Below are 17,157 nucleotides of genomic sequence, written 5' to 3'. Positions count from 1 at the left end.
CCATACCCCAGAACTCTCTACACCTACATCTGCTCCCTATACAAGCAATAGGTGCACAGGCAGTAGAGAATTATCCTTGGGTAGCTTCATATACACACTTTTTGTGACTGACTTTGCTTCTGTTTACTGAAAAATAATTCTTTTGTAGGGTTCAAAAGAGCAGTTTTGCAAACCCTCATAAACAGCCTAATAAACATTTGCATAATGTGATTTTTCTTAAGTATTTCTTGAGCTCTAGCAATGAAGGAGAGAACCTGCCCGTGAACAATGTGTTTTGTATTTCTTGTAATTCACTTGAATGCCAGCATGTCCCAGCAGGGTTGTCCTTGATTCTGCTGTTCACAGCACCTAACACAATTGGCTTTCCAGTTGTGCCGCCCATCCAGAGACAGTTGGAATTTACCAGGCACACCATCAGCTCTGTACTTAATGAAGAGGATAATATCATATTAGTCAATTCCTTTGCATTTTCTGGTTTGAGCATTTAATCTCACAAGACTGAATTATGAGCTGTTCATTAGCTCAAAAGTTTCCATTTCATTTACATCAATGTGGCACTCAGATAGCTGAAGAGAGAATGATGAAATACTGAAATTTCACTCAAAAAAGTAGAAAATTAGTATGACAGAAGACTTCCTGCTTCTAAATGCTGAAGTGAATACTTAAAAACAACTGGCTTTTTAATTGCCACTGTGCCCCCTCTGCCCCCTGAAAAAAAAAGTAGGGCTTAGAAGCTGACCCTAGAAGCATGTCTCCAGCCTCAGCGTATATCAGAATAGCACATTCTTCTGGGAAGGGTGACACTCAGCCACATGCTTGCTGCCAGACCTTGCCAGACTTTCATGCTAACTTTCTCCTATTTATGGCACCTGCCCATACCTTCACGTACTGTTTAACAGAGCTTCTGTATGATGTTAACTCTTGTTCTTCTCATTTGTATGACCAAATGCAGGGGGGGGTCCTGACTAAAGTTTCAAATGCCACAAGTTCGAAGTCAGATCGATACTGTAGTCACACATGGTTGTTGGTTCAGATGGACCAGGTTGGAGTCAGACAGGAGATATGTTGGCCCTAAAGAAACACACAGACAAATTACTAATCATGTATTTGTTTGCCCTGCAGGTTGTTTTTGTAGCCATTTTGCTTCACAGTCACTTGGAGTGCAGGGAGCCTCTCTTAATCCCAATCTTGTCCTTATACATGGGAGCACTTGTCCGATGTACCACGTTATGCCTCGGATACTACAGGAACATACATGATGTCATTCCTGACAGAAGTGGGCCTGAAATGGGGGTATGTCTTAATACTTTGTGCTTTTTCAAATGCAATAATTTTAAACTTGCTTTTTGTGTTATAATACTGTATTAAACCACTTTGCATGAAGGGCCTCCTCTCTCCGTCCTCCAGGAAAAAACATTTTCACTTAAAGAGGCGTGGTAGAAACTGTTCTGGCAACAGTGCACATGAGGCTATTCTTCCCATGGTGTGGATGTGCTGTCTACTGAGCACCTCCGTACTGAGCTCTGTACTGAGCTGTAAGACAGCACAACATAAACTAAGTGGACACCTTATTTCACAGGGAAGAAGGTCTCAAAATTCCTCTTTTTCTTTGAATGTCATATTGGTTTTCACATATCTTTGTCTGGTAGCCAGAACAAATTATGCAGATATAGATACTTCATGCATTATTTATTGAGATCCATGACACAGCTTCTTTTGAATCAGTATTACTAATGTGAGTGAAAATATTTTAGGCTCCTCATATTAAAAACTATTGAAATTAGTGTACCAAACTGACAATGGGTAGGAAAGCAAAAATCCTTTCTCTGTGCTTTTGGTTCAGTTCTGCATGTTTTTTTCCAAACCCACTTCTTTTTTTTTTATTTTTTCCTATGTGTTGCAGGGAGAGGCTACAATAAGGAAGATGCTGAGTTTCTGGTGGCCTTTGGCATTAATTTTGGCAACTCAGCGAATAAGTAGGCCCATTGTCAACCTTTTTGTCTCCCGGGACCTAGGTGGCAGTTCTGCAGCCACAGAGGTAAGAAAGTCAGTGCTCTTCATTACTGCAAACAATCATTTACATGGAGTTACCTCTGTGTTTCTCTTCTCAGCCATGCTGACAAGAAAAAATTGTCCTACGTACATTTCTATTTAGTGCTCTCTTTATCCTTGAAAAGAAGACTGCTTGGATTGTTACCATGAGCATTTCTGCCAGGCCTAGTGGGACCTCCCCCTCAACAAGACCAGTAGAATTTTTTCACTGAACAGTTCCAGCATCCCAGGTTTTCATGCTGTACATATAGGTACATATGCTCTGGAGCATTCAGATCACAGAGATTTTAGGACAGTCGTCAGTAGTCCCATGTTCCACTCTTTCCTGTCATGTATATTTATGGCTGTGCAAACAGATGTGAAACTACTATTAGCAGTCAGTGCATCCCACAGAATAGGGTAGAGACATAAAGAAGCACATACATAAAAAAAGTCTGTCTTCTGGTTGGGATATGAAAGGCACCCTGTTTCTCTTGAGGAATTTCAGGTTACTCCAATAGTCTCCTACAGCTTATGGGAGCTGGGCTTCTGTTTGTAATGCAGATCCTTCACCAATGCTCACCAATGGACCTATTCCTTAAGAAGTCTGGGGGACCTTTGCTGCCAATTTCAGTGGGAGGATATCTAGATCCATGTAGTCATTAGCAAATCTCTCATGTTTTTTCTATAGGAGAAACAAAGCTGTAAGATACTAAATGGAAAAGAAAATTCAAACAGCTGATGCCTAACAAACGTTCTCTCAGCACTGCTAATTTATCATACATGATACTGTGTATTTCACTTGCCCGGGAGTTGCCAGTGACTGCAAATAAACAGCTGTGGAGAGAGAATTTAGGAAATGTAACGCTTTTACATCTCTAAATCAGGGATCAGTCTATGCGTTAATAGCAGTCTCAGTACAAGGGGAGCCAGAGCGGGTTAGCAGAGATCAGTTTTGCATTTCTTGGTGACTTTTGATTTTAGATGCATCACATTTCATGACTAGCCAATTGCATTTTGTTGCTGTTAGGATGACTCCAAATACATGTCATAGCTGGTGGTTTGCTGCCCTTTTTACACTAACAGTAATGGTCACATTTCAACTTTCTCTGATTTCTGAAATAATTGCCTCTGAAAAAGCAGGTGCTGGCAACACACATAACATCAGTGTTTGGAGCATCAGTATACACAGGAGTTTTATAGGTCCCCTGTTCAATAATATCAGTAACTTGCAGTGTGGGCAGGATGTCCCTGTGAAGGACTAAGGCTGTAGCACATTCATGAGGACAGCGAGCGCACTTGCATTGGCCAACTCCCACTGCTTCTGTTCGGACTGCCAGCACAGTTATGGTGATTAGGGTCCCTTTTTTGGTGTTAGCTTTGATGGGGGACTTTTTCACCTGTCACACACAGGTTTTAGCCATTTAGGAAAGCTTTCATGCACATATTTTGGGATCCCACCAATTGAGGAAAAATACTGGAAGAAACATCACTGCTAAAAACTTCAATAATTTAATCCAAGTGGAATCTAGCATATAAAATGTGGTAGTGAAATATTGTTTTCTTTAACAGATACAGTGTCTTTGCAGTCTTTTTGGACTTCATCATAAAAATAAGCAAAATATCTTTTATATTCCTTATTTGATTTAATCTAGTTAGGTTTCATACAGATGGAAATTCTGCTGAAAATACAATAATGGGGGAGGGCTGCAATTAAAAAAGTACTGCCTTAAAATTCCTATTTGTTTTCTTTGAACCAATTACTTTTTCAAGGTACATTAAACATTATTAAAGCTATTATTAGCAGGGAAGAATCAATCCCACTCTCTTCCTCTTTGTGGATATCACTACTTTCCCCCCTCTTTTTAAACAGCACAGGGAACAAATTAGCTTGCTACATGGTCCTGTGTTTGTATAGATCTTTTCACCAAGCAAGGATAGCAATTACATTTATAATGGGGAAATGGGCTCAGGTAACCAAGAAAATGTACATCAAAAGTTTAGGAGTGAGACAGAGGCAGCAGTAGTTAAAAAAGGTCTTTCTTAAAGCTACCATTTCCAGATCTAAAATGAAGCTGAATTTAGGCAGATTGTAACAGATCAGAACGTGCAGACAAAAGGCGGTCAAACACTTCGATTTCTGGAATTGAGAGAGTCAGGCAGTTCTCAGTACAGATGCACACTTTGGCTCTGAGGACTAGAAAACTTGGGGTGATGGTAGATTTCCAAGCAGCTGCAGGAAGAGCTCCCTAAACACCCTTCCTACGTGAAAGACATGACGTACATGTATTTGGACTTCTTCAGAAATCAGAAACATCAGCAAAATCTTTCATACATTAATATGTAGGGGGAGGTTATGTCTTTGATGTACCTCTTGGACTGTACTTGTGAAAGTGCAGAAGGGCCTAGTTTTAAATGGCAGGCAGTGAGTTGTTTCTTATTATAAAAATGGTAATCTGGAATTATTTTTGTCTGTTTTTCATTGATGAGCACCAAAGTGGGGAGGTTTTTTTTTGTCTCGTAAGTGCCTCCTGCCCCAGAGCAGTCAGTTTGATGTCCAAAGTCAGTCACTTTGGTTGACTGAGCCACTGAGGCCTACTGTTTTGTAGTCTGTCTTACTTAAAACTGTTTTACTTACGAATAACCAAGTAAAATGTATATAAGTTAAAATTATGAAATATGATCCAAAGCTACCGTGAGCTGCAAGGCATTCTGCTACTCGGGTATCTGTAGGTAAAATAACTCAGAAGCAATGCAGGAGGGAGGTACTTGCCTGGCTGAGGGGCACGCACCAGCTCAAGTTAACTATTATCCCAAAGTATCAGAGTGATGGTGAAATGAAGAAGCTGAGTAATGTAGCTTCATGGCACGAAAGATTTCGTAAGCTTAAAACGCTGGGCCAAATGATGGCCACTCTGACGGTCTTCCTGAAACTAAGAGCTTCCAGTCACCTGCCTGGTTTCTCACTGTGTCAAGGTCAATGTGGTGATATTGGGGGGAAATGGCACCCTATGCTAGTTTAACTGTTCGGTTCAAAGATTTGAAGTTCATGTTTCCCTGTCTCTTTTCATAGGCGGTGGCGATTCTGACAGCTACATATCCTGTGGGACACATGCCGTATGGCTGGCTGACAGAGATCAGAGCAGTGTACCCTGCTTTTGACAAGGTGAGTGCCCATGTTAGGGGTGTATTAAATACCTTTCATGTGGTTTCACATGCGTGGTCCTCTTCTTTCTGCCTCTTACAGTGTTTTAATTTAGGGGTGGCTTCAGTGATGTCAGAGGAATTTCTGCCAAACAAATATGAAGAAAATTAGGTCATGGCTCCATAATCAAGTTTAACAGATTCTTTAAAAAATAAACCAACCAAAGATTAAATAGGACTGTATTAATGACCATCTATTGTCTTGCTCCTCTTTACTTTTGCTGCCTATTGTTCCTTGTCCCACTGATAAGGTTTTCTTAAAATCCCAGTTAAAATGAATTGGGTTTTGGTGGCTTCAAGCTGTTGTCTGATTTATGATTTTAACCTTAGCTCTGTGTTACAAGGTATTAAGCTACCTTTTTAATAGATAGGTGCTGTATTTTTAAGGATTAAAAGAAGTCCTCACTTACGAGCTATGATGTAGCTATTTAGCTAATGAAGTGATTTCTCACAAAGCGTCCATCAGTGAGTGAGCAAGCTCACGTCTTTGCTCCAGATTCTGTGGTATTTCTCAAATGGGTTCAGGTTCATTTGCTTATGTTAGTATTTAACAAAAGTTGTTTCACAGACTGACAGTAACACAGATAACATACATTATTTTAGTAGTACTGACTTAGCTGACCAAGACTATGAAGATTTTTGTTGGCAAATCATGTAATTATGTAAGAATCCAAGGACAGCTCCTGGAACTGAGCACAGAGTAAATATATAAGCAAAATGAATTTTGTTTTGACTCTTTTTTTGCTCTGTTCTAGAACTGGTACTCACTAGCCCATATGTTGTGCAAAGAACAGTCGTGTCCTGTGACACTCTAATTCAAATGCCAGATCCTCTCCTTCCCTTTATTTTCCAATTAGTAACTGAACTTTCTGGTTCCAAATAGTGATGAAAAAAACGTTTGCTTGCTCAGGGATGTCCTTAACTGAAGCAAGCCCTGTTTGATATGATCCACCATATTTCCAAGGAGAATTTAAAAACAAACCAAAGAAAAGTCAAATCAGTCATAACTTCCTACCCTGCCTGTGTACAGCTAAATTGACCTGTCAGATAAAATACAACATGCAGGCTTTCTCAAAGGTCATGCTGCTGAAAAAGAACTGCAGATGCAAAACCAATAAACTGCAAATAAAACCAGTTTGGGACAGGAAACACAGGGGCTGCTAACCTCATCTGTTACAAGCCACAATCAGATGCACTATTGCCAGGCAAAATTAACAGCAATTAAGACTCCTAAATTCAGGTCTCATTTAGCTGGTGGAAGATGTGCTGACAACTTTAGAGGTGACAGGATTAGACCATGATTTGTCTGTTTGTTTATTTCAGTTAAAAGGCTTCTCATAGAGCTCTTGGGGAACAAATGTGAGGAAGAAAAAGCTAGGGTAAGGCACAGATAGGTACAGTTTATCTAATTGCCAAAAAAGTATATAATAGGGATTTTAATTGCATGTTTTAAGAGCAATTTGGCATAAAATGTGCTGAGGTAGCAGCAGTATAAAGACTTATCTCATCCTGGCAACCATGTGTGCAAATGCCTCCACCATACCTTTCAGACAATAAATACCAGACCAGGAACTCACAGTGGGTTTTTTAGATTGCTGTGAGAATTGCTTTGCCCTCAGTCACACGTCATTCGCGTGTCACCATGCCTTTCAGAAGCTTTGTTTCCTTAAGCTAAGGCTTTCTCAGAAGCAGTTTTTATTTCCGGACTCTGTAAAGCCTCCATTGTGATTTTCAGATGCTGAAACAGTTTGCAAGCACGCAAACTCCCATTTTCATTTGTCAGTTACTCAGAAAGCTGGCAATGCTGATGGCCATCAGAAGCACACTGCGTTGCCTTAACTGACTGATGTGATTTGGGATCCAGGTAGTATGCCCCTCTTCAGTGGCTCTACTGGAGAAGTCAGATTCTTGTCTCCACAGGGAAATCGTTACCTCTGTTCGTGTTTGTAAGAGATATGCAGGGTCCTGCTGCAGTCTTTTATGAGACTCTGTGTCCAGAGCAACCTCATGGACTAGCAGTTACACTCAGGTTAAGAGTTACTGCTAATTTTCTGAAAGAAAACAGGCATATCCTAGTTCTGTGCTCTGTTTGCTGTTTTATATGGTGATAATGCCATTACTCTTAATGGACTGTGCCATCTGATTCAGAGCAACAACACCGACTGTCAGAGGACTTGTGAACACTATTTATCTGATTAATAGATGGGAATGGATACTCTTTTTGCTCCATAATCTGCATAGTGTTTTGATCCAAGAACTGAATAGTGTGGGTGGAAGAGATAGGAATAACGAGTACATGGTCAAGAGTTAGAGCAAAGGGCGGAGTAGAGCAAGGGCAGAGTTAGCAGCAGCAAGGTAGGAACAAACGAGAATCCTTTTTCTTCACAGCCATTTTGGATGGCTGGATTTGGGCGTGCTTTCCTTCCTCTCTGTTATTTTAGCCTTGTTAGAAAGTTGAGCCATGCAGCAGAGTTCGTTCAAAAACTGGTGAGCGATGTAAGGAAGGCATTTCCTCACATATATAAAAACTAACAGTAACAAAGTATTTATTCAGAAACACAAGAAATAAGAATAGATGCATGAAAAAAATGTTTACAGAGAGTTTTCATAACCTGTTCCCAAAAAGGGCAGATGTGGGAGTAGCTTCGTGCTTTAGGGTCTGAGTTGCCTACATGCAGCCAAACTTCCAAGCAGATATTTAGGCAGGAGCGTGGGGCTGTCCAGTTGCCATCGCTGCACTGATCACCACGAAAGCTTTAAACTGCAAAGTTCCATCACTACTTGAATGCGTGTGAAATGGTGTACCCTTCACAGAGCTCACGTTCGGCTTGTCTGTTTCCGAGATGTATTTGCATGAGTTCCTATTTCTCTTACGAGTATCTTCAGTAAAGGAGGCTGACCATGTGACAGAAACTGCTGTTCTACCTGAGTTACGTCAAGGATGAATAAATGTTGTACTACATATCATGGTACAGGTTTTATCAGTGTGGGCACATACTTGTGTATCTCAAACAGCCCCAGGGTAAATGCAATAGATGACCCAAGAGCCTATTGCTACAGGGCTCCTAATGGTGCCCTGCTTTTGATATCCCATGCTCTCCTTTCACAGACCATTTAGTTTGTTTTTATGTGTTCCCTGAGGGCAATTTTAAGCCTTCAGCTTCATTTGCTATATTAGACATTTGGAAGAGGGCTTTTGTTGTTGTTTTAAATAAAACTTTGCTGCTATGTGAGTACAGAGCCCATGTTCAAGGTGGAACATCTAATAGTCCTAATTATGTTCTGTTCATTAAACTGCATTAACAGAGACAGCTGTTCCAGGAGCTTTGTTTATATTACTTACTTGTCTAATTGGATCAGTAAGGGTGCTTGCATTGGCATATGGATTTGGTACCACTCTGTGGTAAAAAGGAATGGAATCCTATTTTTCCTGTGAAAACATGCTACAAATGTTAAACTAAGGTAAAAAAAAATCATGTGGAGTTTCCTTAGAAAGAGCTACCACCCTTTTTCAAAGCTGAATTTGTTAAATAGGACTTATTCCTTAGAAAAATAGAGAGATTACTCAGCCCTTAGTGACCACAGGAGCAGTTGCTGTCGGTTTAAGTGGCAAATATTTTGTGGTGGTACAAAGTACTCAGAAAGCTGTAGGTTAAAAAGCAAACAAGCAAAGACAGACAAGCATGCGCAGAGACAGTCAGGTCCAACACGTGACCCTGGTGCCGTCAGCCTCCCACTAGTCTGGAGCCAAGCTAATGCTCATTATCTCTTTCTCTCACCCTAGAATAACCCCAGCAATAAATTGGTGAACACCAACAGCACCGTAACAGCAACACATATCAAGAAGTTCACTTTTGTTTGCATGGCATTGTCCTTAACGGTAAGAAACCTTTGTTCAACTCTCTGGCTTTCATCTCAACCAGAAAATTATCTCCTCTACCTAATGCTAAAAGCACTAGCAGTTCAGGAAAGGTGAGTTGTCTTTTCTTATGAAGCTCTGTTGCTTTTATCTGGAGGAGAGAGTGTGACCATAGTACTGGAGTACTAAGAAAATCAGCTGCCATTAACTTAGGCTAGATATCTTACGGGCTAGAGTTATTTTATTTAATTCTTCTCACTACTTTTCATTTCAAGTCAGCCTCCACATGATAATAGATACCATGAGATACCAGAGATCTACTTTTCTTTTTTCTCTTTTTTTTAATGAACAAAACTTCTGGTAACCAGCGTGTCAGGAAAATGAAAAACCGTATTTGTCTCATGTGCAGTGGGATGGCAGCCTGTCCCTGGGCATCATTTACTGTGAACGGTGGGAAAGGCAGCACGTGTCGAAACTGCAGTAGCTGTTCCCTGACGCCTCACATGGCACTGGTCTTCCATGCTTGGGGTACTTTCATGCACGTTGGTTTTGTTTGCTCTCAAAATGAACTAAAAAGGGCAATCTCAGAGATGGTGCTGACACTGACAAAAGGATCTAAAGCCTTGTCTGTGCTGGGAAGCATTGTAAGGGGCTGACATTCACGGAGAAATTTTGCTGAGCCTGCAGCATTTCAGAACAACCAGCTTGCACACATACGTACAGTGCATCTGCCCCAAGAAAACCGTTTCTGCACAAGTCTTTTTAGCAACAAACAGGGAGTTGTGGAAGAAAACTCACCATATCTCTGTCCGTGACAGTCACTAGCAGGTTTGTGATCCATGCAGAGTGTCCTAAGGAGTCCTGGGCTGGCTCCTGTCAGGGCACTGCCAGGCGCCAGGACTGCCAGGGTCAGTCATGGCAGGGCCTGGCAGCCAGGGCCCATCCCAGCCCCAGCCAGGAGCAGGGCAGCTGGGGGGCACCAGGGCAGCCCCAGCCCTGGGCATCAGGCACCTCCCTGGGGACGGGCAAGGCCGGGCTGGAACATGGGCCCACAGGTGGGCCCGGCTCGGCGGGGCCCATGGCTGGGCAGGGCAGGGCTGTGAGGAGCTGGAGACCGGCCCTGCTGCAGTGTTGCTGGGGCAGGGGCTGATGGCCCTGGGGGGCTGACACGGGGTCCTGGGCCATGGGGCAGGGTGGGGGGAGCCCCAAGGGCTGGGCAGGGACGGTCAGGGCTGGCAGTGCCCTCGGGGCCGAGACAGCTCCTCTCCTCAGTACCTGCACTAGCAGGACAAAAGCCAAGAGGAACCTAGAAAAGAAGTTTCTCAAAGAAAAATTCCTTCCTCACACTAGGAAAGTAAGGGGGAAATGCTGCAATTGTTTTAGGATGTGATACTCAGAGTCTTAAAATTGAATCTCTTGATATCCCAGGAAGGTTTTCTCTTTATCCCCAGTGTTGCGTACCTTCCATGGGGTAGCTGGCTGCTTTGTAACTTCTCTTCTTCCCACATTCACAAATTTACTGTTGAGTAACGGAGGGCTGACATAATTTCTCTGTCCCCTTCTTTTTAGTGTAGAGCCTTTTGACCGAGTCACACATGGCCTGTGCATGAAGGGAAAATAATTTACATCAAAGGAAACCTTACAGTACACGAGCCTGCAGTATTTGTAACCGTCCCCACCCACTTGTCCCAATCTGAGAAACTGGGATACAGTACTCTCTGTCTGATTTCACAGTTGAAAATGAAGCATCAGTAGCTGAATTAGGAGATTTCTTCTGCTCTTTGTTTCCTATACTTCTTCCCTAAACAGCTACAACTGGCCACTATCAAAAACAGGATCGCATGAGCCAATGCGGCATCTCTTCTGTCTATTCATTTCCTAGATTTAAGATTGAACTCTTTTTTCATGTGGCTTAGAGGCCAGCAGCTCTTGCTCTAACTTGTATTTATTTCCTACAGCATGTAGGAAATTGGCCACTGAATTGGCCATTGTCTGGAGGCTTTCCGTGGCTCTCATGCTGTCTACCATCACACAACTTGAGGTTTTCTGTTGTGTACTGTGCCAAGCCAAGGTTACATTCTCTACAGGTGGAGCCTCCCTTGAAGTCTGTCAGTGTTGTTAGAGATCCACGAAGGGGAAAGCTTTCCTCTTTATGAGTTGTTCTGAGAATACTATTTCAGTCTCAAAGCTTTCTCTGAACTGACTATTTTCTTAAGCCTTCTGGGCATTTATCAGCTTACTCGAGTTCTGATAGATCATGAGCTTCTCACATTACCGTCACCGTCCTCTGCAGAGTAATTTTTAATTACTGCAGTAGGCTTTTGTTTTGTCACTTTGCAGGATTTTTTTTCCAAAAGTTCTCCATAGTACTTTCAAGGGCAGTTCTTTCATAAGCTCATCATGAGAGAGTTGTCTGCACTGAAATACAAGAAGGTTCATGGCTTTTCCTGTCCTGTTTCTATTTTTGCCTGCTAGTGACAGATTCTTAGGATTGCTTGTCAGTGGACAGAGCGGAAAAATAGACACACGAGCTCTAAAGACTCAGTTTGGTTCTAGGGCCTTAGCCTGCAAATGCTTCAGCGCACAAGCTCGGTAGACGTCAGTATGACTCAAGTTATTATGTGCCACAGGTTCTAAGGAACTGGACTTCAAATTTGCCTCTGTTGCAACCAGGTCATATGGCCACTGTAGCTGAGCTCCCATGGTTATCGGTGATTGCTGTGTTTTTCTGGATGGGCTCTCCTGCAATGAATGGCAGCCAGACTAGTGGCATCGCTGTTGGTAACTTGTTCTTTGGGATCAGAGGAAAAATGGGGAAACAGGCTCAGAGGCTGACCAAGAGATCAAAACAAGTCAAATACTTAGATGTGCCATGTGAATCCATTCTTCAGTGGATGATCTGTAGAAGGATTCCAGAAGATGGAAAGATAAAGGAAGTCCATTAACCAGTGGAAAAGTAACAGTGAAACTTTTAGTATGAGCAGCAACCATGCAGGAAAGTACCCTCCCAGTGTAAAACCCTGGGAAACCTCCCAATCATTGAAGACATGCTATTTCATAGAGTTGGAAGAAAAATGGCCTACCTCCTTCCACCAGGCATGACCACCAGTCATGCCTGCACAAGAAGTACTGTAAACCTACTACTACAGCAGAAGCACTTTTTCACCCTTGATGACAGTGGCAGTATTGGGTCAGAGTGTAAAAAAAGTTCTGTTAAGAAACATAGCTTTGTTTTTATTTTAAATCTTCATGGGATCTGAAAGGCTGCACTTGAGCCTTCCCAGGCTGACTGGGCAGCATGCAAACATGTTCTGCTGGATGTGATCATAAGTATTGTCTCATGGCTTTGAAGCATCAGGCTGGTATTAAATTTGCTTCTTCAAAAAATGGGAATTAGTTGTATAGCTTAGTGAAAAAATTGTAGACAAGCTGCAAGGCTGTAATTAGAAGCCATTAGACTCCCAATATGTAAGAGAGCTGATGTGATTAGTCATATTGATGTGGTTTTGGTTGTAAGTAAGCAGTGACTCCTTCCAACAGCCCTGTTTTGTGGCTATGTAGCTGAATGTAAAATTTATATAGCAGAGCGGAGGGACTCAGCTGAAGAATTTTGCCCATACAATTAAGGGACTGGTTCCGATTTTAGAAAATAAGGCATGCTTGGTAATCTGCTCTCAGCTTAAAGAGTGTGCATAGGGCTGGTTGCCATTATTTATTACTTCATTGCCATTAGGCACTTTAGGAAAAAATGCTTCTTTCTAGATGTAAGTAGAGATACTGCTCCAAACTCCAGTCTTGCTGCCATTGCCAGATAAGGCTCTTGAAGACCTAAACATTTTGGTTCAATGCTAGACCTGTTTAGGTGACCCTACAATTCAGCCCTGAGATCATTGCACAGTTGAAAATTAAGTGAAGACACAGACTCCCAAGACAGAAAACTGGTGCATTTGTAGCACACGTCCCTTTGGTTGTGGGAAGTGTCAGCCTCAGTACAGTGCAGAAATCCCCAAATAATTTGTCCGGGTGCTGAATTACTGCATTTCTCCATTGCAGCAAAGGTTTGCTCTGTCAGGGGAGAGCATTCCCTCGCCTGTGTGCATAGAGGGGCAGGCTGTGCGAGGACCGAGCTACCCAAGGGAACCCTGCCTTATCCAGCAGGAGTAACAGCAAATAGGCTGCACTTCAGCAAGGGTTTTTTCTTAGAATAGTGGCAGTGTCTCTGAGCTCGGACACCACAGTGCAGAATTCAGAGGTTTTCCAAGGCAGCCTGTAGGGCACAGCTACTGCCAAATTACCTTCCTCTTTCTTTCCTTCCTTTTTTTTTTTTTTTTTAAATTCTGTCTCCATTTCCTAGTCGAGCTCTTCCTTAAGTCTTCTGTGATGACACAGAAGTTGCAGTCAGTTAAGATCCTTTTCCCTGGCTAATGTTAGCTGCTGGCAGACGTGTGATTAGCGTTTGGTCATCTGCCTCTGAGCTGCAAGGCTTTCCAGGCTGATTTCATGTTAGTTAATGCCTGCTATATGGAAGCGATGGGCAGAGGGCTCCTTGGGAGGGCACAAGCTCCTTCGCTGCACCTGCTGCTGCCCACTCCACGTGGTGGTCGCAGCCATGCCCTCACCCACATGTCTGTGTGTAAACCCTGCGCATGTCAGTGAAGTTGCGTGCCCTGAGTTGAAAGCAGGCCATCGATCGTGCAAGCAGCACTGGGGAAAGTGGGACATTTAACTCTCTGAGGGGACTGGGAGTGGTGGCATCTCTTCATGTCTCAGAGTCGGCTTGGAAGGCAAGTGATGTCTTAATGAGAGCTGCAAGCACCCTCGTTTAAGTCGCTGCCATTGGGGTAAAAGCATGGCCGGCTCTCTGTGGCTGAAGCAAGATCACTGCTTGAGGAGCATACAAGATGCTGATCAGAGAAAGCAGTTTCTCAGAGACCACTGTGAAAGCTCCCTAGCTCACCATCACTAAAAATGACACAGAATAGTCTGTACTTACTTCTTTGTTTATACCAGGGATGGAGCAATCCATTCTTACAGCCATAGTTAGTGAACTACGCTATTCAGTTCAGCTTCCTCTTCAGGTAGCCTCAGCTGGGACAGACCACAGTGCTTTAGGGATGCATTTCCAAACACCAGCTCCTGTTAGCTGCGTGGTTCCTGTTAACTAGTGTGAGCCAGGCACGTGGCCAGTTGTACGTTCATATTCTTGAGCGCTCTACGTATTACAACTGGTTTTCCCTTACCAATAAGACAGGCTCAAGGTGCCAAGGGTGACATGTGTGCACCATGCCACGTTCATCCGTCTGTCACCAAGTTAATGTACAGCAGGAGAGCTGCACAGTACTCCTCAGTTTTAACGTGTTCTATTAGAAACACCTCAAAGCTCTTTCCAGCTTCAAGTATAATAGCACCAGTGCTATTATAAAAGGAATTTCAGTGCTGCTTTGCTTTTTTTTTAAATGGACACGGACAAATGGGGAAAGTAGCAGTTTTCATGAATAAACAGACTGATTAAGGAGAGAAGCTAATTGTGTAGAATGCTATCTTATATTTAATTAGCAGACACTGCTTAAGAAACAAAATCCAGATGTTCAAGTTTGCCCTGTGATTTTTCATTCCTTCCTATTCCAAAAGGAAACTGAAAGATAGAGTGGGGGGAAAGCTTTCACATTTACACTCGTGTGTATGCGTGTGGTTTATGCAAAGCTTACAAATTTCAGATTTACTTGTTACAAACCACAGACAAACTAGTAAAAACTGTAAATCCCTTTTTTAAAAAAAAAAAAAAAAATTGCCGTGAAGTTTCAACTAAAGTGAAGGCTCAGCACTTAAGCTGAACAAATTGATATGCATTGGTTGTGTTGTGGTAACCAAATTCAAATGCCAGGTAACCTGCATTAGATTTTTATCTCAGTGAAAGTTTAAATTTAATATACTTAGGAGCAAAGAGCTGGTCAGTTTACTGGCTTATCGGTTTGGGCCTGAGAGTTGAATATGTGTGCGTCAATACATGTCAAAATGCCACCTGCTTTACAGTCAGGTTTGTCCATAATTGAGGAGTCTAATGATAGCTTTAAAATGTTTCTAATACTTAGAATATTACTTTCTATATTATATATTAGGCCATTTTTTATATTCTGTAATAAAATACTACATTTTTTTGTAAACAGAATGTAGTATTTAGATTCATATCTGAACTTATTCTTTTGACAGGGGAAAAAACACATATTGATTTCTCAGGGCTCCTGCTGATGAGCATCTGTGGTTTAAGGAGTTACTATTGGCAACTGTGTGTTTCTTTCATTTGCTGGAACTTACCAGCCCCTTAGGAAGAGCAGCACGCAGGCATTGTGTCAGCTTTCCGGTGCTTACATCTTGTAGCACAGCAGCGTAAGCTACCATTGGTTGGCAGTTATATTCATTTATATATTAACGTATAGTGTATGCAATTATAAATTTGTATCTGATAAGTATATAATCATATGCAGAGTGTAGTTATGTATAATTATAAGTGGGGGTTTTTATATTATATTATAATGCTCAGAAGTTTGAAGCTGCAGCATTTAACATGTTCGCCTGTTGATCTCCTATTTTCCCCCAACTGTGGGCAGAAAAGTGGGACAGACTGCTGGGGACCGTAGGCTCTTTAACTGATCTTGCAAGATTCAATAGAGGGATCCCATCACAGTCTTAAAACAGCAGAGAGGGCTCCAGAGTCACAGGGTTTCTTTTGCTGGGTCCCTGAGTTGGGATAATTCAGTTTCAGCCTGAAGAGGGGAGGAGGAAAGTCTCTGTCCCATTCGATAACAGTTCACTGCAGGCCAGCCCATCACTTGCCTAATTTCCAGTCATCATCTGCTTGGTTATCTTCTATAATTAATCATCAAGCACCTAGGAGATAAGAAGAAAACCCTGATCAAGAACAAGGAAGCCAGTGTAGCAGGGAAAATTCCCTACATGAAGGAATTAAAGTACAGAATACAGGACTCGGTAGTTGCTGCTTTCTACATGTTTCTTAATTCTGTAAGAGCTAGAGCCAGTCACTGTGGAAGAGAAGCATCTGTGTTTCATTCAGGCTGAGAGGCCTCGTCTGTTCAAAAGGCAACCCCAGATGCCCAAGCTTTTGCGCTCTGCTTCGGATTTGGTTATGCCAAACTAGGAACTGCCAAGTGCCAAGTGGATACCATCTGCCGACTCTCCTGTCCTGTTGATCAGCAAGGCTTCACCAGGCAGTGAAATGTAGGCACTGACAGATAAAATTGGAGCCCACATGAGCGAAGACAGAATATTCATACCAGCTCAGTATATTAGTGAAATAGCATTGGTTTATTGACATATTCCCACTCTGATGCTATGCATCTACCAAACATTTTTTACTCAATAGTTGTTTCATTTCCAGTTGAACTCAGCAAATCTTTTTATTTCCCAGCCATCAGTCCTGCAGCTGATTTTTCCCATGAAGGTCACCAAAGACTATCCAGTTTTCAGTAATCCCATTTGATCTCAAATTTTCAATCTCTGGTTTAATAAAATGCCATTTCATATCACTTTCTGCATTTACCTATAAGTTCATTTTCCACATGACAACGCATCCTGAGTAAAGCTCTTGCCTACGTAAGACACTGATTTATTTGATGTTTTCAGCTATGCTGTCCTGCTAAACAACAAGACATAAAGCAATTGTTGGTAACAGACAGAAGTTATGCAAAGAATTCTTTGCATCTCCGCAGCAAGACTGACTGCTGTCCTACTAGGCATCCTTAGCTTGCATTCAGGGTAATATGAATAGGCTTGCATATTGAGAAACACCAAGGAACAAGTTCCTGTTTCACTGATGAAACCTTTTGAAGGCAGAAGAGGAGTGCCCATAGCGTGATATAACTGCATGGCAGTTCCATGCAGTAGGCATCTCTTGCTGCGTGTCAGCTGGTTGGTTTCTGGAGTCCCACGCAGGCTGACGTTTAGCCACTGTGAATGCACTTAATGACTTGCAATACCTACAAAAGTATCGTGCGCTTCGCTTGGTTTCCATCTTTGGAGACCAAACACCTGAAGGATCTTATTTC

The 17,157-nt window shown here is 42.3% G+C and overlaps 1 protein-coding gene across 1 annotated transcript in view; it reads left to right on the top strand.

Moving 5' to 3' along the window:
- The window catches only part of ANKH (ANKH inorganic pyrophosphate transport regulator), a 108,969-nt gene that overhangs the window by 75,550 nt on the left and 16,262 nt on the right, over positions 1-17,157 (top strand). Inside the window, exons 5-8 of the mRNA XM_072853117.1 lie at positions 1,123-1,293; positions 1,904-2,038; positions 5,105-5,197; positions 9,020-9,115. Of these exons, the coding sequence (XP_072709218.1) occupies positions 1,123-1,293; positions 1,904-2,038; positions 5,105-5,197; positions 9,020-9,115 (495 nt within the window). The remainder of the gene's footprint in view (positions 1-1,122; positions 1,294-1,903; positions 2,039-5,104; positions 5,198-9,019; positions 9,116-17,157) is intronic.

The sequence above is a fragment of the Ciconia boyciana genome, chromosome 2, assembly GCF_034638445.1.
Source record: "Ciconia boyciana chromosome 2, ASM3463844v1, whole genome shotgun sequence".
Taxonomy (NCBI): Eukaryota; Metazoa; Chordata; class Aves; order Ciconiiformes; family Ciconiidae; genus Ciconia; species Ciconia boyciana.
This window is presented reverse-complemented; position numbering and strand designations above follow the sequence as displayed.